The sequence below is a fragment of the Pelecanus crispus genome, chromosome 14 (genome assembly GCF_030463565.1).
Source record: "Pelecanus crispus isolate bPelCri1 chromosome 14, bPelCri1.pri, whole genome shotgun sequence".
Classification (NCBI taxonomy): domain Eukaryota; kingdom Metazoa; phylum Chordata; class Aves; order Pelecaniformes; family Pelecanidae; genus Pelecanus; species Pelecanus crispus.
In genome coordinates, this window is record NC_134656.1 from 13,634,991 (window position 1) to 13,661,656 (window position 26,666).

The window sequence follows — 26,666 nt, forward strand, 5'->3', positions numbered from 1 at the left end:
TTCAGGACAACTGCAGTGATTAGGAATTTCATTTTCTTTCTTAATCAGTGCAATTGTACCGGGATAATATTTAATGTGGATGCTGTTACACCAGGAAAAAGTGCTTTAAACACTCAGAACTTAATCCTGTGTTTATACGATCCCAGCAAAATACACTGACACACAAAACCACTTTGAAAAATACACAGGCATGTAATTATTAAATTAGATGAGAAATAATTTCAGTAAGGCTAAAGACTGCTTTCATGTAATCTCCTCCAAGATGACGCAGGTGCTGTACAGCGTTTCCTGTTCAATGCACTTCATATAATTCTTTCACTTGCATCATACAATGGATCAGAAATTACCAAAGTCATCTGGAGTCAAGTTCTTCTAAGAACTAAAACAAATGCAATAGATTTGGTATTCAGAAGACACTGAAAATAAGGTTTCAAGCATGAAGATTGAAAAGTACTGTCAGCGTGACCCTTTGATTTAACTAGTTTGGTAGGAGTGTACACTGCCCAGCAATTTAAAGGCAGGGGAGGGAATCTGCAGAGTACCAAGGAAGGAGCTGGACTTTTGTTAATAATTGGCAGTAGGACTGAAAGCAGGTGAGAGACTTCCACTGACTTTATGAGAACTTTCTCAATCTAGGATATCATGCCCCTGAACATTTCCTTGTAATGGTTTTAATTACTAGCAGCCATTATTGTTGTTGTTGCTATTGTTATTATATTCCCTCATAATCCTTTTGTTCAAAATTGCATTTCTTGGTTATACATCTTATTAGTTTTAGGAAATCAAAAACCAGGACACAGGTTGTCTTTCTCATACAGATGTAAAACAAAAAGAACACCCAAATCCAACTTATAACGCCAACTCCTACACCCACTGCATTAAAAAATGAATATCCACTTCTCAGAGTACAAAACCGAAGCTTCCTGAAGAAGAGAGAGCTCCTGATCAGCTGTCTCTACGTCCTTCATTATTTCATATTCTAGCATAACAAGACCATGACTTCTCTTACCTGCTCTTTATTATTACTGTTCAATAGACCAGGTTTCTTTTTCTTTTTTATAGGACTTGTTGATGCATCTTGTGGTGAGTGGCCATTAGAGGAATGTGGAGGGCTGGGAAACTTCCTTTTTTGTGCTGTGCGTTCGGCAGAGCCAGGATCTATAACAGATTCAAAAAGTATTGTTGAAGAGTGCATATCGATGAAAAACATTCAAACAAGGTTGTGGTTTGTCATTCACACTCCTTAACTGAGCAGAATAAAAATTCTCAATTGTCTTTCACCCAGTCACTGACAAAACTGGAAGCACAGACTTGCTAAGCAATGCCACTGTTAAGTGAACTCTTAGTATAGTAATTTAGATTAACATTAAATATTTTTTTCTTTTCCCACAGCATTCTGGCCATTCACCTCATCTCAAATGTTACTATCTTTTAAAGTATAACAACAATTATTTCTGTAGTTTAGCAGAGTGCTATGCTAATTTATGTCATACACTTTAGAAGCAGAGAAACAAATTAACATTTCCTGACAGCTTCACTCACGTAATTTAGGAACATAAGCAACAGAAGCTAAAACACGTAAGAGGAAAGCCAGTCCTCATCATTTATTTCTCATATTTAAATAAACTTATTGAAATATGTCGATAGAAAAAAATGTCCTAGAGTCTGAAAATAAATACGCTACCTCAAATACTTAGTCATTTGTAGTACCTGCTAACTGGATTGTGAAAAGATGAAATTAAGACAAGACTCCCAGTCAAGCAGTAACTTCTGGCAGCAAGATAGAGCAACAAACAGGAAGTGACACAGCTTTTCAGTGCCTCTCACAGTCAGAGCTCTCACATTCAACCAAGCAAGTTACAAGAGCGGTTTAATAAGTCACAGCTTCCATCTGTGCCTGAAGTTACTATCCCAAGTAACAAAGCTGAAAGAAGGGAGCATGTGCCTGTGTCTCAGTTCCTTCATGGATTGTCATGTTAGTGTAAACTCATCACCCCGGCCACTTAAGTAGCCTGGTAGCCCTGAACTGCATTTTCTGAAACATGTGCAAAATTCTTTAAAAAATTAGAAGGAAATTGAGACATTGCTCTATCAAATGAATATCTATTGTGATGATCTTCACTCTTCCAATTATGCTAAATTATTTGAATTCTTCAAAGATTTTTAATTCATCTTTTTTTTACTTGGTCACTGTTTTGTGTTCATCAGAATATTCAGAAGGAATTATTTACAGCCTTAAAAGAGTTAATACATCAGAAATATCCTAGGTAAAAATAACGTCATTTCCAACTTCATTTTCTCAGAACAAAATTTAAATGATTCCTAAATTAATATGGAGTGCTCAGCTCAATTACAAAGAACTTCCTGACATTTTTCAAAACAAACAAGTATGCAATCAGCTGTAATAGACAATCATAGAATAGTGAAGCAATCTTGACAAAATACAAGTGAAAGTCCAACAGAGTTGGTTTAACACATTTAATTTTTCCTTAAGCTTTTAATGCATACAACAAAACAAAATGATAGATAAAAACATAGGGATCAGAAGTCATTAATATGATAGAGGAACAACTGAACCCTACCCAAAATCACTCCCATATTTTCAATCCCCTAATCACATGTGCTAGTGCAAATGTTTTGTGGCCACACACTAAACAATTGAGGAATAAAACCTGTCTAAAATATAACTTTTTTCTGAGCAATTTTTTTCTATGACCGCATGCACTGCACAGCCACGCAAGTGCTTGTAATGCATTCAGCGAAGCAGTTATACTGGATGGGAGCATGTAGCAAGGAGGAGAAATGCTGCTTTTGGTATTAATGCCACCTTAAAGTTTTGTTTTGTTTTGTTTCAAAAAACCAGTTTTTGGCAGCTATTTGAGAGAAGCCAGAGGCAATCAAACTGCTGGTTGCCATGATCCTATACCCTTTCCCTCCTGGATCCGTATTCTTGCCTTCCAGGCCTCACCGGGTGATGGGCTGGGCTGTCTCAGGTTGCCAAGTCACCAAAACCTCACTGAAACACTTCACCTGAAGTCTCCAGTGAACACCAGAGGTACCAGAACAACAACCAGTAACTGGATCAATTTATCAGAGCATGCCTATTGTCAACAGATTTAAACTAACTATAAAAAGGTCCACCAAAAAATACTGAAACTTCCCCAAATAGAAAAAATACTAAAACCACAGCACTAGACCATTTCGCATAGGCAGTGGACAAACACCTTTCTCCCACAAATGCCTCCCAGTCTGACTTTTAACTATTTACTGAATGAGACAATTTTGTTGAGCTACAACATTCTCTCAGGGAATGATTTTAACACCTTTAAGGAGTCTCGCACACAATATGGCCACTGACACTTTCTCATTAGACAGTCTTACAAGTGAGCTAGTAAAACATGGTTTAGCTTAAAACTGTATTCAGAATAACGCCCTGTCAAATTGAAAAGTTACACTGAATCGCATTCAAAATTGCACATCACAAATCTTAGAGGGTCTATGGCACAATAAAACCTGGATTAGATTTCTGCATGATTTCTGTATTTTGTGCAAATGTGGAGGGGAAACAGTCGATAAGGAGAAATAAAAATTGGCTGCAAGAATGATTTGCACAAATGGAGATAAGATTAACAACCTACGTACTCTTCTCTAAATAGAAAAAAAGTATTTGGAACAATAGTTGAACATGAACTGACTACGAACAAATGACTTTTTTCTGTTATGAAAAAGGGCAAACGATACTGATGTAAAAATAGGAGTGATACATATGATGTAATCTTGATGTTAACCTTGGAATGCTTGCATATATGCTTAAGTTTATTGAAAATAATATATTACTTAGTGGAAAGAGTGAAACCATGTCAAGAAGCCACACAGTTATTAACATAGCAAAACATGTTGAAAGAATATGCTCAAAAAAACCATGATGCCACTAAAACTTACTCATGATGCAAGCTCAGGAAGTGATCTGAAAAGGTATTTCTAGACTAAATTGCTTTTCAAGAATATATGCTATTTACGTGCATGGAAGAAAATGTAAAGAAAGATGGAAAAGGTGTAGTGGAAGAACTGTGCAAGAAGAGCTGTACTGGTCTACTTTAATTTGTGAAAATACCAATCTTGCCTACTATAACTAGCATCATACTTTTTTCAGATGGGTCCAGATGCATGAAAGATGTAATTGTTACCTAACCAGCTGTGAACATTACTATTTTTTTCAGTTCTTGCAACTTTTGAATTTTTTTCCCCGAATATATGACTGCACAGAAAAAAGCAGTGGTTTTGACTTTTTTCTACTCAATTCTACAGAAAACATGGTGCTATATGGTGACTTTTGATTTTCCAAAAGCTTGGTAATGTGTCAAGATAATGACTAAGAAAACTACAAATATGAAAAACATATGAAAAGATAGATGGAGGAAGATATAACTGAGGGAGGGAAGAGAAATGTGGGAACATTTGCCCATCCTGAGTTTTATTCATCTAGAATAGCTGCACCAGGCTAACACCACAGGTATTTTCAACAATCCTAGGAAAAGTTTCCGCCACTAGAGTTATATAGGCACAGCTATTTCAGCAGTGCTGCCTAGCAGAAATGTAGTATTGGCTCTCAAGAGAAATATTTCTGTTGACATGTTATAAAATTTTGGCAAAATGGAGTTAAGCTGGTTTAAACAAACAAACGAAAACTTTTCATGTTTTGAGTTTTCTTTGACACTGAGAAATGGGATTTTTTTCCTTCCTTTCCACCCCTCCCCTTTTGTACTCGCAGGCAGCATTTAGGACCAGTTATATTCTGACATGCCTAGGCTGAATTAAAACAATACAATGTGTCCGAGATGATTATTGTTGCTTGTCTTGTTTCAATTCAAGCGAATCTGCCTCACACCCCATTTAGGCCAAAATTTAGATTGATTTGACAATACAAAGAATTGCCAGGTAAGGTATGTCACCTAAATGTGTGAAAAATATAATGTCTGCCTCCTCCCCTCCTTAAGCAATTATGACAATAAAAATCCTAATACAGGTACAACTGTGCTGACAGAAGACTAGGGATTTTTTTTCAGTTTAGTTAATTATGCACAGAAGGTGGCAGAAGAACTCCTTTGGTTGGCATATGCTTCATATATTCCAAGAGAGCTGAGCCAATACAGCTATCCTGGAAGAAACACTGCAGCATCAGTGTCAGCTAAACCAAAACCCACAACTTAACCAAAGCGATCAAACCTAAAACCAGAACAAGCTCTGAATTCTATTTTTTTTTTCATAAAAAAACCAGAGCTTATTCAGCATGGGAACTGTTTGCATTCAGACTGATCAGCAAAACCAGCATCATACCATATCTTTTCTCATCTTTCTACCACCACATGGCTCAGAACAGCGTGTACTAAAAAACTCTGTTTCTTTATTATAATTTGCAGTTCTCAACAGAGACTTTCCATACATTCCTAAAGGCAGCCATAAGCAAACTACTCTTACTGTGAAGTGCTGACCATGCCTTAATCCTTGTTTTCCCAATGCAGAGAGATCTGCACAACTATCGCTCTCTACAGCAAACAACATCCTCGAAGTACTTGCAAGGATCTCTGAGCCTGAGTTTCTCTCCAGCAAATAAAGCCCTCACCATAACTCACTGAGGAGACTTAGGCTTTTATTTCCAGACTGTACATATATATGCAGGCACAGCTTAAACCAGGAGGGTAACAGGAGAGCATAGTTTTCTGCCCTTTGGCTTCCATTTCTTGCTCCGAGGCACAAAAGTGCCACCAGTGGAATACACCGGTTTCCTTTCAGCTCTTCAGCCTCAGACTGTGGGGATTACAAAGAAGCTGCCTGTGACACTGCACGTTGTGCCTTGGCTCTAAGTATGAAAAAATAAAATCAGGTGTAAAGTTCCTCTTCATTGGCCTGCCCCCATAATGTGATGCTTCTTACTTTTAAATGCTGTTTTTTCCTAAACCGATTCAGGGTCAGGAAAAAGGGCTAAGCTGTTATTAGTTAAACCAGAACTGAATTACAATTCAAACACAGCCAAATCCAAACTACACTTCAACAGAAAATATACTGATTCAATACCTATTAACCAAAATGATCACACAGACATATATGTTTGGTTAAGTGATTTCAAAAACTACTTAGTAAACTAGCGTAATTTTCTTCTGTGGTTCAAGCCTGAGCATACTAGGGATTTTCAGATAAACTACTGGTGACTCATAGACAACATACAAAAGCTGACCTGAAATACACCTTTTTTTTCAGCTGGCAAGTTATTGAAATGCACAGAGATTTTCTTGAGATAACTGGAAAAATTAAGGAAGAGACAGGAAAACAGCAATGCACAGACATTTTCTTTCAGATTTACTTGTGCTAGTGGAATTGGCTGATGTTTTTAACTATCACTATACGTTGCCAACTTACCGATCTGTGAGGGAACTAATGATATGAACAATCTTTTAATTCATTGCAAGTAAAATAAGAAGAGTAGCACCTACTTAAATTGTTTGTGTTATATTTTTCAATTCTAATCAAGATGAAAAATGTTCAGGTTGCATTTTGTGTGAATTTCTTTCAACAGCAATGCCATGTTTAGCACACACTGCCTCTTCTTCCTCCTTGGCTCTTCCAGCTGTGTTAGCAGAGTTTGTGTAGCTGTGCTATAAAGCAGATCAAGAAATTTATCCCTGTTAAAATAACCTGTCAGGAGGAAAGTTAATTTTTAACCTGGATCACTTCCACAATGTAGTTGAGCTTATAACTTGCACAAAGTTAAATAAATCCAACGGGGAAGAACAAAAAAGACCAAGTTTAAACTATGCAATAACTTGGTGACTAGGACAGTTACTTAGGAGGTAGATTCAAGTTTCTGCTCCAAAAAGGAACAGTGAGAATTTGTGTGATGTCTTCTATGTCAAGTATTTTTAAAAAGGTGTTCAATGATCAAGCACTCATTGAGTATCTCACCATGCCAGTTCATCGCCAGTTAGCACATATTCCTGCAATTTCCCTGATGCTTCTACAAAACTCCTCTCATATACTGAGCAAGTCAACCTGAACCAAACTTTTCAGATCAGCATCAAGTTGTGCACCCACTTTTCTAACTGAAAAGGCTGAGATCACTTGCAGTTACTCAGCACTCAGAAAGTTAATAAGAAATGAAATGTTCTATGTACTAAATGAAGGGCATTACAGTAAAATAATAAATGAGAATTGCATTGATAACCAATTGTACTAACAAATTAATTTGCCAAGCAACCTTACTCCACTTATTTCTTGACTTTTGAGTGTGTGATTTTGCTTTCTTAGCATTATTTCAAAATCATGTTTCCAGCACAAATGAAAAAAAAAAACCCACCTGAAATAACTTCCAAAGTTTTCATTAAAAGCTACCTGTTTTTACATCACTAGGTTATTATTAATTGCTCTGTAATGTTGCCAAGGTTGACATAAGTACCTATGAGTGCTCTCACAAACCATCCATTGGGGAACAACAAGCTAACTGAAGGTTCACCTATAGTTTAAAATCTTTGTTTCAGTATGCCATCATGTGACCAAAGGATTAGTAACTACTGCTCCCAGGAGACAGACTAAAGCATAGTTAAACCCTAAAGCAACTTAATTTCACACTTTATGACTGTTTTAGAAGTCCAATTTTATGTGATGGCAGCACAGTTTTTAAGCAGATAAACTATGATAGTGACTTAATACAATTTAGCTTAGAAAAAACTATAAAAACAAACAAAGAAAAGTATGTTATTATTGTACATCAGGGATCTTATCTTGTTGCAGCATATGGAGCGTAGACCACAACCATATTTTCTATGTTCTATACACTGCCAAGTGCTGTACTGCAAGCATTCAATAGCAACAATCCCTGACAACTAATTGAGAAGTCTCGTTTTCCTCAACGGAAGCAGGTGCCAACTCAGAAAATGTGTAAAAGTAAAATGTTGTTTTCCTTGCTTTTCCCATGATACCCAAATGCAATTCTTCCTGAAAACAAGTAACATCAACATGCCCTACTGTAAGAACACAGCATAAACTGCTCAGTACCAAAGACTTACTGACAGCGACATATTACACCTCCTTCTCATATACCTTTTTTTTTAATTTAAAAAATTCCTTAAGCCAAATGCGATCAAAGTAATTCCAGACTAAAACCAAAACAAAATGGCATCTACATATGTATTTCTAAGTATCTCTTACCCTTGCATTAGTTTCTCTACCAAGAAGGCCTTAATGAGCGCTGAAATCCACAGCAAGTTACACAGATTAAGTTAAGGCATCACAGATACACTTCCTTCCCTTTTCCTTGCTCTAGAGCCATTATTTGTTCACCCAGGAAGCAAGATGGTTTAGATAACCGATACGGCCAAAGCCAACAAAAACTACAAAAATTAATTTCAGCTGAACTGGCATACCAACAAGTCCCAAAGCTGACAGTGCCAGTACAAAGGAAAAGGATGGAAGAGTGGCTGACGTGAAGGAGCGTGCGAGCCTGGCAGGTCTGACTTAGACCAGCAGATATTGCCCTAGTGTCACGTCCTCAGTGCAATGGGTAGCAAGCCAATTAAGAAAAGCCCAAGTAAATCAGTCTTACTATACCATCATGATTTTCAAATTCAACCTCACAAAAAGGTTAGGCAAACAAAACAAAAGGCTTCCCAAAAAGTGTGGAAATTGCAGGATAAAAGCTTTTTACTGTCAGCAAAGAATTACCCTTTTTTTGAGCTAGTGTGGAAGGGAAGAAAAGTTTTACATTTCAAAATAAAGCACAGACAATCACAAAATTTATCTTTATCTTAACTGCAAGTTTGCTAAACTTTCATGGAGAGTATTAGTTATTCATATTCTGTACCTAATTTTCTTATGTTTTACATACCTATTCTATAAAAAATGAGCTGTTATAAAGCGGTAACATCTACTCCTTGTAGAACAAAACTTTTCTATTCCAGGAATTTTCAGAAACTGAGAAGTGGGAAACTCAAACACATTTGTTTAAACAGTAAAAAAAAAAAAAAAAAGAAAAAAGAAAAAAAAATCAAAAAAGCTTTTCAGCATGAATTGTGATAAAGATGGTAAAATTAGCAGTCATTTTGGTTTTCCATGAGCCAGAAACAGCAATGTGTTTTTTCAGTGAAAGCATTAGTTTAGTCTTCCAGGAACAGTATTAAACATCAGTAAACTGAGACTTAGTTACACCAGTAAAAGTTTTCTGTGATGTAAGTATGTTCTTGATATCTTAATGCAAGTGGGTCAAATATGCACAATTCTGAATGATGTTTCCAATTAGAAACCTATTCAATTGTTCTATGTAAGTTAGACACTCGGCAGAAGCGTTACTTAAACAGAGCCAGCCCAAGGCTACTTCTGTTAACATTCATTCCCAATCCCATGCTATCCTTTTTATTATGACACAAATAGTTCTGCCAACATTTGGTGAACCAGAACAAAGAATTAAATTATATGAAATGTAACGGAACAAAAGAACAAAAATTTCACCAAAGCAGTTTCATGAAGAATTCATTTGATGGCTGTAAGAAACAGCTAGGCTAGCTTAAAAAAGAAGTAGCATGAGAGAAGGTACAAGAGTACAAAGGTGACTGCAGACTGCTTAAGCTGTCATTAACCCCCAGAAATGTGTAACTATGCTTGCAGAAGGAACAAGAACAAAACCAGAAAATTGACTTCCATCTAGACTGTCACTTCTCTCGTCTTTCCTCCTCCTCAGAAACCCTGAATGCACGTACTTGAAATGGTGTTGAGGGCAATCAATACGAATTCTGAGAGAAAAAGGAGCAACACTAACTCCATTGTCAGCATCATCACAGTCTGATTTGATAGAGCAGGCTTCAAGTAATAATTTACATGGATTCCAGAACTGTGAAGTCTCCCGGTTATATTTATTATCCCAAATGGCTGCTAATAGATTTATAATTTTTCAAATCCATTACCTCTAACACTATAGCAAGCTTAATTATCTTCAAAACACTTAAAATCATGGATAAATCTGTTAGAACTTATACTCAGCTCTGAAGCATTTTAATCTTATGCCAGAATTTTGAAATACGATGCAGTTGCAATCAACCACTAAAGCCCTGTTTACATTCCAGAAACTTCAACTGATGCAATTAACCCAATCCAGTTGCTTAATGTAATAAATAACAGAGGTTAGCCATGGCTGTGTAAATCCTGATGAACTCCTACTACATTACAATTTTACACAAGTACAGAAAGACACTGTTGTTTGTTTCTTCATTGTAGGACTTCGGAAGATAAAGAAAGACTTCCCAGCAGCTTGCAATATAAGAGATGTAAGCTGCTTATAAGCTCGAGCCTGGCTGCAGGGGGACTTGCTGCCCCAAGGCACTCCTGAAGACCCCCTGTTGATTACTAAGTAAGGAGGGCTCTGCACTAGGGATAAAAGCCTCAGGCTGTACTAGTATTCACTAGAGGATTCTCAAATTACCTTTCACATTAGAGTGAGAATCTCATCTCTGTGTGATTAAATACTTGGTATCACAGCACAGAGAGTTGATACACAATGTGCTACTATGAAACTGTAACAAAATATATAATGTATTCTAGAAATTCCATTTTACTATTCATTTTGTATTTGTATTCAAAATATCCGAACCTTTTACCACCAAGAGAAGCCCTGAAGACCAAAACCTTCAACACAACCCTGCAGCAATGCAAGAGCTGCAAAAGTCAGAATTCTCACCATTAAGCAGCAGTGTCTCAGTGTATGATTTCAGGACAAGCTAAGACCATCTAATGACTAGCTGCCACGGAGGGGGGCAAGTCTGCTCCTAGCAATGACATCTCTCCAACCCCCTAGTAACCTGGTTCAGGGAGATAAGCAGGTAGAAAACTACTTCTACACCCAAGTCCTTAACTGACTCAGAAGATGACTGGCTAACGGCCAACACAGATGCAAAGGAAATATAAGGGATGTACGACTGATGATGGGAAGAAGAGAGTTTAAAAGCTCCTTTTGACTAGTCAGGCAATGGTTACAGTACTAGCTGAAAGATACGAAACCTATATGGAAGTCCCCCTGCCATCACTGCTAACTACTGTTGGCAGGTAAGAAAGATAAACTAGCAGAAAACTAACTTGAGAATTTAAAAAAAAAAAAAAAAAAAAAAAGTAAAGTTCTTCCAGGTTAGTAGGATGAAAAAGCCCAGTGGAGAGTTCACTGCTGTCCAAAGAGAACAAGTGCAAATGAAGACAGAACTGTACCAAACATTAAGTTGGTTCTGCTGCTCTGGAACCACAACCTGGAAATACTAAGAAAATTCTCCAGAAAGCCTTGCAAGCCCCATCTTGAAATAGTTAATAAAAAAGGTTAAAAAGTAGGCCATAGGGCTGGAACAGAAACATAACAAGATGTTTCTGTCAGACATGTTAATGTATCATACGAAGAGGACAAAATATTATAATAACCTAATCCGTGGCCTTTCTCCTTTGCTAAACAACAGTTCTCTGTTGATTCCATTTTGTGTTTTTGGACTCCTTTCATTCTCTTTAAGCTGTCATTTCCCGTTTCCAGTTCTCAGATGCCTTATGCTTTCTTGTTCTGATCAAGAGAGTAGTGTATTTTAAAACCTCATCTTTAGTAAAGCTGCACATGCGCAGCTTATAAGCAGATCTAAATTATAACCGCTACAGTGACCTCTCCTCCTCTTTGCTTCCCCACCTCACCAGACGTCTGTCCCCACAATTTTTTGCAGACAGGCAATTGTGTGTAATAGTAGGGTTAACCAGTTCATGATTCAGGCAAAAACTAATACTACAAAAAATGATCAATTTTTGGCTACATCAGCTGCTTGATACAGCTTACTACACTACAACAGCATAAGCATCAGTGCCAGCCTAAGGAGAAGGGTAGAAAAATGCAGCTGAAGATGAGTACGTAGGGCCGCATAGCTCTGACCACTGCTATAGACTCACTCTTAGATATCACATTATAAAGCGTAAGTAAGAAGCATCAGCTATGTTTTAAGCTCTAGTTTCTCTACAGACTAACCCTATCTAAATGCTGGCTACCAAAGCTCTATACTTCCTGCACCCAGCTGGTATATTCCTGCCCTCTCCCTTACACCAGTTCTGACAGTCTACCAAGTCATTTCAGCACACTAAGCTAGTAGAAAACTATTCATGTTTTACGGTTCAGTTAGTTCCCCGCCAGCATGGGTATGGAAGGAAGTGGATAAAACTGCTGCATTGAGCAGTTTGACCAGCTTAAGCTGCTTTGAAACCACCACCTTACTTAAACTGATTCAAAGGCTATATTAACACCCTTGTTACAGATTAAACAATGCATGCTTCAGCTTAGTTTAGACTGAACTGGAATTGATTTATAGCAATTAAAATGAAACTGCTTATACCAAAACAAGAATGTTCACAGAATCATAGAATCATTTAGTTTGGAAAAGACCTTTAATATGAAGTGGTCTGCATCAGGCTAATAGGCTTTAAAGCGATTGAATTTATTTTCCTACAACTTTCTTTAGACATGGCCTCACACAAGCTGTACAATCTGTAGCAGAACAAGTTAGGTTACAAACTTGCAGCCTATCAGCTTCTCCAGGACAAGTGTGAAGTTATAGAATACCAGGGATTGATCTCCTGCACAGGCTTCTCAGACCATCAAAAAACCCAAACAAACCAAGAGCTGTATGCTTCCCTTAAGGGTTTGTCTATATAGGGTCAATTTCCTCATCTACATCCTTTCTAAAACACACAAAGCAAAATTCTGAACAAGATTAATGTTACAAAAGGAAACATTGTTACCACTATCCCACCTTGTTGCACTTTTTCTACCTTACACAGAGTGTAACAACAGTTTTAAAATCCTGGTTTGACTTTGCTGCTGCAGAAACACTGCACTGAACTAACAGAGAAACTTGTCTCAATCCAAATAACAGAAGTCTGGAAAGATTAATTTTAGCAGGCCTATAATACAGCCAGCTCTTGTACTAAGCAGGTGACATTTATGATCCTTTTACTTTCTACGCAAAAGTACATATTCAACTAGTATAAAGTTCTACCACTAATTCATAGATTAGGTTGGGAATACAACAAAGCAAGAGGGCTTACAGGCAAGCCTCAAGATTTCTTTACAACCCACATCACTTCTTCACTGAAAAAAGTATACACCTGTAAGGGGTTGGGGTGGGTGGTTGTTATTCTTTCCCTTAGAATGGTACTGGCATGGGTTTCATCAACATACATGTCAAATTTAACAAATCAATTAAAGCAGATTAGTAGTTAAATAAATAACAATTCCATTATTAGTATTCAATTAATTCAACCTCTGTTGAGTTTTATCTTTACTATGGTGACGTACAAAGGCCATTCAGATCACTCTCACTGGAGTTTAAAACACTAAGAGTCCTGCTGTGTACAGACCAGTGACTTCCACACAATGACAGCTTGGGCCAGTCTAAACTAGCACTGTGCTGATCCTGACTTTGTCTTCCAAATCACTCCCTTTTCAATCACTACCAGAGCTTGCCTATGAGCTGGTTCAGAGAGCTGTATCAACAGTAAACTCACTCAGTATAAAACCATGGGTCTTTTTCTGCCAGGTTAGGTCCCTTTGAATTGACCAGTTTGAATTATCAGAGCCCACAAAGCAAGGGGAGCTGCAAGATCATGTGGCTGAGAAGGTTGGGAGATGAAAGACTGACTCTTTCATTAACCATGAGGTATTAAATCAGCTCACTGTCGTGGGAAACTTCACCTTAACCCTACAAAAAAAAGTAAAATGTTTCCTGGGGGCTTAATTCATTGAGACAGTACACCTTGAGGTCAGACCAGCACTAGAACTAATGTAAAGGAATTGCAGCTTTTTGTATGGGCCATACACCTGTTTCTGGGCTGAGTAAAGCAACAGCACTAAAAATGCAGACACCTACATAAATAGGTAGCAGACTCATAAATTACTTTTAGACATTGATTATGTCAGAGTGACATGAGTAATAATGCAGCTCACTTGATGCATGTGAAATTCTTATTAATACTAATATGCGGGCCAAAGTCTTTCCAAGGAGAAATTAAGGTGAAATTTCATGGGCATCTAAATGCATCTAATAACCCCCTTTGTCTCTTATATCAAGTTCTCATACTCACCAAACTCTTTCACAAACAAACTGGTCACTAAAACAGCAGAAAACTGTTTCAGTTTTTAAGTTGGTTAGAAAGTTCAAGTGGCTGGGATCTGACAAGCACCACAAAGGAAGTAAGCGGTGGGAGTACAAAGCCGGTAACTTACCCTATTCAGCAGCAATCATTAAATCAACAAAAAATAGATTACTTTCTGCTGGCTTAGAAAACTGAAATACAGTGATAAGTAAACATTGAAAGCAGTCCAGTGGTGGAGACTGACATGCAATACCAGAGGCAGAGAAGGGAGAAAAGGACAGGGAGAGAAGCAAAAGGAGCAAGTGAATCTCTTCTGAGCTGTCCCATCATATGTACTACCTCATCTAACCACACCATGATAACTAAAGCAAGAAATTTACTGTCTGTTAGTACAAATAAGACCTAAACACAGTTTTATAACCATGTTATGTACCCAAGCTACCTCACCAAAAAACAAAGGAATGCAGATGATCTGTGCCACACTTTCAAGACAATTACACCTGCACATTCAGAGTTAACCAGACTTATGACCCCTGTAGTAGAAACGTGAAGAGTGAGTGGTTGTGTGCCAGAATTTATAAAGGATGGTAGAAAACATTGCTGCCATTTTACAGAAATGGCTTTTAAGTAAACTGAGCTGCAAAGCCAGCTGCAAGTACAAAAGGAGATGGACAGGCAGTGGGCAGTCAATTGCAATGAACTGGAGTAAACAATTATGTGCAAGTATTCTGATTGATGGGCATTTCTGTCCCCCCACTCCAAATGACAGTGGGAATATTTACACTGATCTAGATGGTTACATATCTGGCTTTCTTTATACCGAGAGATAACATCATTTGCCTGTAGCAGCTCATTTTTAGGGAAAACTCCAGATACCAGAAGGACAGAAATTCTGTCACCTGCAATTCCACCACCAAGTTTAATTCATGTCAGGGATGGATCCATAAATGTCCATGAAATACATGTTGCTCAGGGGACCAATTTTTGTGGAAACAGAAATGTCACTGTTCTTCTTTATTCTTAGGAAAATTAGGATTCATTACTGTAGGAAATACTACCTTATTATTATTATTACTACTACCATATTCTCCTACACTGCAAATCTAAAAGTACTTTAAAGGAAGCCATGATAAGTGAGATGATACAAGTGGCTGATGTTTTTTCATCACAGGTTAAGTTAGTTATTCATAAACCAGAAATAACAATGGGGTAGGGGGTGTCTGACATGTAATGAAAACCAAGCAAAAATTAAAACGCTTTCTAACATACAATAGTAATTGTAAAAAATACAATGAGTCTTGAGTCTTCACTCAAGAGCAGCATCATGGTAGATTACAGTTTCACTATCCTGGTTTACAAACATTCATATGTTGTAGAACATACATGAAATATTCCTTCTTACTCACCTTTGGATCGAGTGGAGATATCCATCCCCTCCACCACCTCCTGCTCTGCCTTTATTTCCTCTTCAGCCAAGCTGCAGGATTCAAAAAGGTGAATTAGAATAGTTATAGAATGCATTATTCCCATGACTAACTTAATGTACGGAAGTTCAACACAACACTGTCAAATACAACTATATTAAAATTTCTGATGAAATTTTGTCTGCTGTTTGCCAGAGTACACACTGACCAAAACACGGAGAAAAACAATCGAGGTACACATGCATGCTGCATGTTACCAGTTACAAAGGTAACATGGTAGCATTTTCATACTAATGACAGTCTTGTAACATGTACTGGAGATCATGTCACTGTATGTATAAACTGTGCGTGACAGACAAACAGGAATTCTGTTCCTTGTAGCTCCTAATCTAAGGCCTCTATAAACCGCGTGGACAGATGCCTGCTAACATTTAAATACTCACTAGCATCAGTGAACAGATTAGCTGAAGTAACAGATTTAGCAACACAGAACAGCTTGCAAAATTAGAAGGTAACATGCAACTTTAAAAACCAAGAAATAAATAATTTCAAGTATTTTGAAACTAGACTATATAACAGAAAACTGAATATTTATAATTTATTGTCAATACAATTCCACCAATTATTAACTATAACAAAGAGTAAACAGAGTTGTTACTATCATTCAACCATTCAATCTTATATAGACAGTTTTAATTCACTCCAGGCAGGATTAAATGATTAAGTAGATGACAAACTACATCTGACTTGCTGATATTCTACTTTCGTATAGTGATGTCATTCAAAAAAATAACTTAATGAATTTGGCTAGTTAAGTCAGTTTGGGGAAGGAAGGTAGAAGGGAGAGGAAAAAAGAACTAGAATGAATATTGAGTTACACACCATTTTTGGAGGTCTGACTATTGTAGATGAAAGATAAAAGAAAGCATATGACATTGAAGCAAGCCCAAATTCAAAATGATAGACAAATGAGGTTATGGTGCCTGAAGCAGGTATCAGAGTAGTCCATTAATATCATCAGAGCACAACAGCCAAGCTGCATGTAGATCTTTTCCTCTAGTGACAACTTACTGTCTAGTCTGTTAATGCAAGTTGTTGCTGATACCAGTTTACATTGATATGGCAGACTGTGAACTTCTGCTGCGATGGAGTGGACTGAGTTTCCATTCAGCCATCCCAGCTCTAGGGACAGCTATTTCTGCCACAGAGGCCAAGAGGACAGCTAGAGACCTTTGCTTTAGCCACTGTGGTGAAATCTGCCCGAGACAGCTAATCAGAGCTCGGAAACAACACTGAGGACTTGGTTACATTTATATCAGAGAAACTCTTCAGCCTGACAAACAGTTTATATTAGCAGGAGTTTTGTTACTGGTATAAGTTAAAACATCTTCCTAAACAAAATAAAACTTACCAGCAGAAGGACTTTTTAGTCTGGGCTTTGTCAAAACTACTTTTAATGAACTATCAGCTAGCAGGGTGGGTGGGTTGCAATTCCTTTCACACTTCTAAACAGGATAGTTATGTCAGCAGAAATTTTAAATACAAATTAACCAAGCTTAATGTATGGAAGACCCAAAGCTGAGAAGATCCATGAACTTCAGAAATCATTATTCTTTACTTGTCATTTGTATGTAGTAATAGTTTACAAATTAAGCTCTTTAAAGTCATAAAACACTGAAGAGAGGTTCTATTTCACCAGCATCCAATCTCACAGCTCATGGACTATGCTGTTAATTTCAATAGCAAGGAAAGGCGCCCATGTGACCAGAATTATGGTAAATGTGTAGCACAGTTGACTGTAGCACAATGCTTCTCAGATTTATTTTGCACGGGCAGATTAAATGCATAACATAGCTGACCATACTACAATGCTCACCGATTTACTATGCATGGGCAGATCAGTTACACTGCGCATTTGTTACACCCTTTCCCAGAGGGCCTCCAGCAAAGAGGAGTTGGCAGCGTGTTGCAGACACCAAAATATTTCATGCACCACTTGCCTCTGCCCATTCTCTTTCCTAAGCAATGGGAAGGGATGGGCTCACAGGATGAGTTCATTGGTCTCTTCCCATGATGCACTGTTTTTTCTTCCCCTCCCCCCTTACAAAATCCTATTTCAATATCACCAAACTGTAACAAAAACCATATTTTTAAAACATCATGTATATATGATTAATAACGCACACAGGTAAATATGTAATAATACACACTAATTCTATCAAGAGTGAAATAATTTGGCAGTACACATTACCTGGTTTTAAAATATAGATCCAGTTTCAGCCACAGACGAGTCTTTACAAGACTCGGGTTGAAGCCTTAAGATCATTTTACACAGGTTGCTACTAAAAGGAATGGTTTCCCCAATCCCTACCCTCATGTTCCAGAAATCACGTTCATTTTAATTGAATCAGTTCTGTGATCTAGCTCACTGCGCAGCTGGATGTGCAGAAAAGAGGAAATGGGAATGTACCACATGTGGGGAAGGGGGGAAAAGAGTAAGATGCCTTTGGCAGCGGCTCACATTTAAGACACATTAAAGCAATCATAACGTTCCAGGCTCATCCAAATCTACCAGGTGCCATTTTGTTCAAATCGCCACCGCAGGGGAACATGATACAACAGGAAAGACACAGTAGTTGCTACAAGTCAAAGGACACGGAGCTGAGAAACGGGAGTGACAGATCAATGGAGCAACACAGCAGCAGGAACTGCCCCTCCATCCCTGACCGAAGTACCACGGGAAGCTACAGCCATGCAAGAGGCTCTGCACCCGCGGGCCCAGACACCGAGCACCGCGGGGCGTTACAGGTCGGGACTTCCACACGTTAGTTACAGCACAGGAGGTTTCTTCAGCTCTACATCTGTCTCCCCCATCTAATGAGTTTAATTTAGGAAATTCAGCCGGTTTCCTCCATCGCCTTTTTGAGTGTTCTTTCAATAGATCTACAGAGGCAAGAAAAACATTCTTCATAAGCAGTTCCAAGAGGAACAAAGTATCTTGACTTGACACATCTCTGATACATAACATAAAAACCGCCTGAAGACAGCTTTCCCAGAGATTGGAAGTATAAATGAACAGTCAAAAATGCATTCACCACTTGACACAAAGGGTCTTCACTTTTCTTAGCAGTGGAGGTGCATATATCCTATACACACATATGCGCATTGTGCATCATCCACAACTACAAGAAAATTCAGCAATTATCTACTATACTATGAAAACCGAGCCTTAGAGGAACAGATTGCATCTCCATATTCTCTACTATAATTAATCTCGCTCAACCTTTTAAGGGCACAAACATTTACGTATGTAAGAAAATCACTGAGATTGTTCTGCAAAAAATGAAAAAGTTGGGGGGGAACAGTTAAATAAGCATATTAGACAGAGCTATAAAAGATACTTAAAATTCACAGCTCTTCAGAAGCATCTCCCATTGTTTTATTTGCTGTAATATATTATGACTTGCACAACATGACATTGTTTGAACGGTGGCAGTGATGATTGTAGTGGTAATCTTTAAGACTCAAGTTTGTAAATACATGCTAGCAATTCACAGCAAGTTTACAGTAACTTTTCTAAAGCGGACAGATCTTTTCACCTTTGCATCAATAGAAGCAATATTCTGAAAATGCTTTACAAAGCACAAACTTCCAAATGCAGAAATTTCATTAGCAAAATATTTCAAATTAAATAATACAAGAAAAACAGGTCCTTAATGACAGGTACCACAACAAAATAAAAAGAAAATTAAAACCAGCAGCAAAATAATTATAAAGAAGCATCTAATTCTATGGAAACACTAATTGTGTGATCAACTAGACTATTCTGGAGAGTTTTATTTTGAGAATTCACTTTTGCAGGGTTTAGAGCTGTTATTTCAGATAGCATACATTACTATCATGCATGTGTACTATAAATGTGGTGCTCTAAGGTTGTGGATCAGAAATGATACCGGTATATACTCAGTTAAGTACCTAGATGAATACAATAAATACCTTATGTCATTTGAAAGCTACTCTTATTTCCTCATTAAGATGAATGAACACAGAGGAGCATATTTTAAGAACACACATCAAAATTTAAGCTTTGCCAGTTTCACCGTCAATTGACTAGAACACCAATTAATCATTTAAAACTTCCTTACTCATATTGACAAAACTTACAAAAAAAAAAAAAAAAAAGAAAGAAATTGTTTTCTAAAATGTTAAACTAATTTGTTTCATACAAATTATTTTAACATGTCTGAATGAGGGGAGAAGAGGTGGAGGTTATGCCTTTGGGGATAGCTGGGGACAGAAAGAAAAAAAAAAAAAAGGATTGCAAACATACAAGATTTATTGACACTTAGGTAAAAATGCAAAAATAATTTAGCTGCCTCATTTTTAAATATGTTCTCTATTAAACAGAAGAGAGGGTGGGGTTTTTAACATGAAATTCAATTTTTCAAATTTCAGATCAGTGAATAAAATACTGACTTTTCTGTTTAGGAAAACCATTCCTGTACTAGTAGTAGTACTTACCTGAAAAAATGTACATATACAAAAATATTTAAAGCTGCTCTAACCTATATTAACTACAAAGAGCAATTTAAAGTTGCAGATGAACTACTGCACCTTGACATTTAACCAAGAAAAACTGACAGAAATGGAAAACCACTCGAAACAGCTAATTCCCATATACACAATCTAGATCTACATTAGGGAATAAACACATTAATTTAAAATCAAGAACTATATATATTTATGGAATTAATTTTTCCTTTTAATTAATAGAAAACAAACCAAAAAAACCCTGATTTAAGACTATAAGCACTAAAGCTGAATTTCACCCTTAAGATAATTCCTGTCTCTCCTATATCACACCTGTGAGTAGCAATTATAATGATTTTAAAAAACTGCATTCAATAAAAATTTGAAAAAAATATTTGCATGCCATTGCTGAATAAATAGCAGCTTTGTATAAGCACTCACCTATAACAGTCTCTTACTCATCGGTAGCTATGCTATTTATGCAGGATTCTTAAAATGGCGTCTGACAGCACTGCACTGCCTCATTCCTGTACTGTAGCTAAAATGGTAGCAGTTTATTCAATAACAGTATCTCTTGTTTAAACAGCAGTGCTATATTCGAAGCAAGCATCTAAATATCAGAAATGGTAAAGTATGACAAAAGGACACCTGACATCCAAATGTTTAACTAAAAAGGCACAAGATAGGGAGTTTTGTGAAGTCACAGGTTACTAAGGAAATCACTCAATTTTAGACTCACTCTCCAATTTGAGTGCCTCATATTTTACATTTTCTTTTGCAGAATTCCCTGCAAAATGTTCAATTTGTATTAAGCAATTAACATACACAACATGCTTGTTCAGACATCTACATACAGCAATGATTAGGCTAGTTACCTCTGATAACAAGCAAAATAAATATATGTATATTTAATTTAAAGATCATTTATGTTCTTTTTAAAACCTTATTCTTATCCAGTGTGCATTGAAAATAGCCCCACAAAAGAGAAAATGAGGGGAGGGAGGGAGATCCTTGCTGTCATACTGTCTTCTTTAAGACTATAAACTACAGAGCCGAGGCCCAAGCGAGGCAACCAGAATAGCTATAGATTTCAGATGCTAAAAACATAATTTGAGAACAATCATCTTTGAAAGTAAAGGTTCATACTGGCTATATTAAGGATACTAACATCCTGCTACAGCATGGTTTTAATCTCACAGTATGAAACACAGATGCTATGACAATTGGCAATAAAGGGTTAACATAAGAATGACAGACAACTTCTATCAAATAAATAAAACTCAGTTCCTATGTAGCTATTTCTAAATTAGACTTTAACCCATGAATACAAGACATGTTTATGAAGAAGTATATTTAAAATACTTTCTAAATACAATTTAAAGGGCCAAGCTTGACGGCCTACTACAACGGTTTTCAGTCTCTGGTTTGCACACCCCTCAAAGCCAGTGTGCTACTACGAAGGGATTTGCAGACAATAACTACGTAAATCAAACCTAGTCTAACAGGCTTAAATTCACTACAACAGGATTCACATGCCCATGGGAAGAATATTAAGGATCCACAAATTACAAAATTTGAAAATTGCTCTCTACTACATCCTACATGGACAAAGGTTATGTTCAACTTCCAAAATATTTAGGAGATTCAAATTAATACCCTGAATTCCAGACAGAGAAGAGGAGAGCTTTTGCTGAGATCTATCACCCTTTCACCAATTATGCTGGAGTGGCATCATTACTACAGAAAACTGACCATGACCTATTGCTTTTCAGCTACTGGATCCACATGGCCAATATGTTTGAAAACAAAGCAAAAAGGAAAAAAAAAAACAAACCCAAAAACACCAAAACCAAACCAAACACCAAGCAGAAGTGATACCACAAAATGGAAGACAGCTCAGGAAGACGAGCCAATCGAAGTTTGTGGACACTGATATAAAGGGCTAAATTTGTAATGTAATCTACCTATTTATGATTTTTGAGCAAGAAGTTCCTTTTATTACATGCTTCCTTAGTAGCAATGTAGGTTTTGCCTACATTTCAATACTCCTGCCTGATGGGGGGGGGGAGGGGAGGGGGAGAATGTCGCATTTGGAGTGTCTTATACTCTGCATTTTTTTCATTCTCAGTATGTTAAGTAGTGTCATTTGTTTAAAGAAACCCCTCAGTTTTTCCCTACCACTATTTAGCTCCCAACTAAAACAGTTTGCCTGCAAAGAATGAGAGGCAAGTAGCTTTTAAAAAGCTACTGTTTTCATCATAATTTATAATCCAGATCACTCCTTTGTTTTTCCCCCACTGCATTCTTTGTCCAGCTAATTACAAAAGTAACTGGATGTTGGCACTAAATAATAATGGCTAATCATATTCATCCTGGGCAATTCAAATTACTCTTTAGTAGCCAGAAAACTTAAAGTGCAATTATATGATTAACTTCTAGTTACATTAGAGTAATGGCCATTTGCTACAAGCTGAATAAACCTCAGCTACATTGCTTCATACATGTGCTGTCTAACTGTGATATTAACAAGATCCAGTCCTGTAAAATCTTGGGTAGAAAGAATATATGCTTTTTCCCTGCGTCTATCACTTAAACAAAACCCCACATTCCATCTGTCCTGAACAGTAGAAAAAACGGCACAGAGTGCTTCTTATTATGCAATCTATGAAAGTGAGTGATAACATCATACCTTGACAAAGCACCAAAAATATATGAAATTCTTCAGCTTGGCTGAATTTGCTTTACTTAGATGGAACAAAGATGGTAGAAATTTCCAGAAGGCCTTTCTCAGTCTTGCCACTGCAATTGTCAATCTTTAACCTACCCTCTGCTTCTATTGGCTCAAGTACTCCATGGAGCAGCGCGATTGGGCTGATCTGTAAAACAACACTGCTGTCTCTACCTTGCCTCAGACATCTTGCTGCAATGCAGACATTTATTTTTTGTGAACTATAAAAGAATTATATTTGAGTGATTAAAAATAGTGAACTTTAACAGACTCACGATGCTATGTTTCATTACATGCACAAAGGCAGCTTATACAAACATGCTTCACTGTCAGCAGTGTGTCTGGAGGTGCAGATTTGAAACAGATCCTGGTTTAACAAAACCTGTGGGAGCCATTTTAATACAAGCTTTCTGATTGCAGATCACTTACTCCTGCTTCCTCATATTAAACAAATATTATGTTGTGCACTATTTAAGACTGAAAGTAAACTGCTAATGTGTATAAACTACTACTAGGAAAATTATGTCCAAATGTAATTTCTGTTTTTAGCAACTAGAGAACAAAACCCAGAATAACTTCTTAGCTATGTTAGCACTTTTATGTATGCTGAAAAATGCATTAAAATTGCATACAAAAATGCTATCACATGAAATTCAGTGGTACAACCCAGCAGTGTTTCAGGTTGCAAACTGAACTAGACATTCTTATAATCTAATCCTTGAGGGGAGGGGGGCGAGCTGTTAAGCAAAGTAAGATTCAAAGTAAGATACTCATACCGGCAAACAAGTAACCAGAGGTCAATTGCTACATTACAAAATGTTATCAAATACATGGCAACCTTCTATAAAAGTTAGCATGTAACTGTACCTCGGTGCAGCCATTTGCAAAGCTAGCTTAGCTCTAAGTTCTTTCCTAAAATCATGTGTGTGGACTGTTAAAGCAAGTGCAAAAACTACGTTAAAAGCACAAAAGAGCATCCTTCCTCTGCTTTTGTAACAATACTGGTGGTCACTGAAAAACAGTCTGTTAAAACAAGCATGCAAGCGCTACAATTAAAATCTTAGTAAAGGGCACAAAAATGTTCTAAACTAGTTATAAATCCAGCAAGTTTGTCTGAGATTATACTTTGTATAGTATCAGAAACATATGCTCATTAAACATTATTTACTTTACTTCATAAGGTCACTCCATTGCTGAGTACTAGCACTTTCATCACACCTCAGAAGCCTAAGGAACAACAAAAATGCGCTTTACCGTACAAACATGGTAATTAATGATCTACGAACAAACAGCAAGTAGAGTATATTTCACTGGCCTGAGGTAAACAGGAAGTATAAGCTTCAAACTTTAGAGGCAAATTATCAAAAAAATAGTGCATTCAAATTGGAACAGTTTACATGTACAAGTCCCTTAAAATGGACGCTAAGCAAATCTGATTTTTTATATGACTAACCACTAACATTACTTCATCTACTGGACTAACTGACCCAGTAAAAACAAAATGTTTGGAAAACTATTAAAAATGTTCAGAGAGTAGCATGCTGCTTACTTACCAACTGTTCAAGCACCCATCTCATTTTTCCAGTTAAGAAGATACAACAGGCTGGCAGATTTGAGAATTGATCAAAAAGGAATTTCTTGAAATAATTACGTAGCATTAAACCAAAAGTTTAAAAAAAAAAAAAAAAAGGAAAAAACCAAGAACGAACAACATGTACTACTGTCATGAACCACACATGATTTTATATCCTCTGGACTGCACAACACAGAACTGTGGCTGACACAGTGTAAAACAAAAAGGCACAGATAAAAGGTACATTAGTTTATTTGAACTATATAAAACAAGAAAGCTAACAGTTCAAAAACATTTTCCATAAAGAATCAGATTTGTAAACAGATGTACTGCTGCATTTTATTGAGCAGCAACCCATTTCCAAAATCTGCAGCATAAAAACTCCCTTTTAAAGGAACAAAATATTAACCATACATTGTCCCTCAGAAAGAGAAACACGTTGTATTAATTACTCCTGCAAGAAAAAAGGTTCAATAATCATTTTAAGTTAAGATAAGCTGCATAAAAAACATGATGCAACAGCACACCACCACCTAGGCCCAATATCTACAATCTGCCATTAGCACTTTTTGCTGCTGTCTAGGTTTTTAAAAATCCCATATTTTCTCAGAGATAACTTATCTTAGCTATTCCATTCACTGTTTAGAAAGGTAAACTTGCCTGTTCTTCTGTCTGCCATTATCCCTGCTTGACTCCCTGTAGGGCAGTTAAATGCATCTGCTCCCTAGCTTCCATTTTCTCTTCAGCAGGCATGTGACACAACAGACAATAGTGCTGGCAAACTGCTCAGAGAGAGAAAGCTGCTTTGGAACACCGGGATCTTGATAAACTCTAAAAACACCATCCTCCTGTGAAGAAGTAGGTATGCCAAGGTTTTGCCAGGCTGCAAAATAAAGCTGTGGCTAATGGCTACTAACCATGTGACCCAAGAAAGCAAATTTAAACAGTTCCAACTTAATAAAGTGCTGTGGTGTGAGTTTTGCACAACAAATCACAGAGAATCACGCTCTCAACCCACAACTCATAGGCCTTAGAGAAAAAAAAATGTAAAAAGTCAGGCTTACCTCTGTGGATGCATTGTTAACACAGTGTTATGTCAATACTTATAAAACATGGAGGACAGGCTCTCAGTACTCAGGCAGAAAGGGCTTGGCACTTCGGCTTGATGATCTGTCTTCCTAATAAAAGCTAATCCCGGATTGGCTACTTTGGTAAATCTGAATGTAAAGCTTCAGGGGATTGGCTGACACACTTCCTGAGCGATTATCTTTGTGCAGCTCTGGCAAGCAGGAGCCATCCTGTGCATAGAGAAGACAGGCTAAGCTAGGCCCGTTTCGGCAAAGGAAACGTGGAAAGAAACCCCAAATGTGCGCTCCCCGTATCAACCCCACAGATTTGCCAGCCGAGGCGAGTGATCGCGAACCGCCCGCCTGAGCAAGCGCCTCTCAAGGTGCCATTACTGAAGGCGTTGGGGTGTTTCAAACCTGAAGGAGGAAGAGTTCGCCCAGGTCACAAAAGCTGTTCTTTATAAGCAAAAAGCTAAATTCACTTTGCTGGTGTCCTGCAACGTGTCGCACGGAGAAAGCAAGGCCACGGAAAGAGAGCAAAACGTACCGAAAGTGAACATGCACAGGAGGGACTGAGACGAATAACTGAAAATTCTGAGAGAATTCTCCTGTTCCGGCATTTAAATATATTAACACCTACCGTAGCAACCACATACGGGCTGTGTGATTTCTTTAGCTACTATGATAAGCCGAGACTTCAATGGGAAAAACTTCATGTCTCATTTCCACAAAAACTATTACACAGCTGAAAGTGCATTATCACAGAGGGTTGCTGCCATTCAGTGCATGCCCTCCCTGTTTATAAAAACGCTGCAGAGCATAACCAAAAATACCGGTACCACAGCAGATGCTGTGCTCTCAGGCTCCCCCCGGCCCCCACCTCCCGGCCTGCTCAGGCTGGCTCTTACACAAAAATCTGACTTCCGTATTAGCCGGCTGCAGCTGCAGTTTCCTGTCCATTAACCCTGTAGGACTTGGTGCTTTTTAAGATATAATACAGGCCCTGAAAAGACCTAGCTTTCTCTACGTGGCAAGTAATCTGCCTGCTTTCACAAAAACACTGAGAGCGCTTTTCAGGCTTTTTTCCTTTACCTTTTAGCCTTTACTCAAATTCTGCAAATGAAACAAAATGGGAAAAGAGCACGTAAGCAACCAGTTTGAGCTTGGGCCAATTCCCAAGCATTTGATTCAAAACC

General features: G+C 37.5%; 1 protein-coding gene across 6 annotated transcripts in view; it reads right to left on the reverse strand.

Annotated features, from left to right (window-relative positions):
- ZMYND8 (zinc finger MYND-type containing 8) overlaps positions 1–25,518 on the reverse strand; it is a 61,155-nt gene extending 35,637 nt beyond the window's left edge. For all 6 annotated transcript variants that reach the window (XR_012831623.1, XM_075721000.1, XM_075720999.1 and 3 more), the window contains exons 1-3: positions 25,468–25,518; positions 15,555–15,625; positions 1,010–1,158 (exon numbers count right to left, since the gene is read on the reverse strand). Coding sequence is in view for 5 of the 6 variants with exons in the window: in XM_075721000.1 (XP_075577115.1) it covers positions 1,010–1,158; positions 15,555–15,625; positions 25,468–25,481 (234 nt within the window). In the remaining variant the exon portion in view is untranslated. The remainder of the gene's footprint in view (positions 1–1,009; positions 1,159–15,554; positions 15,626–25,467) is intronic.
- Positions 25,519–26,666: the final 1,148 nt, after the last annotated feature.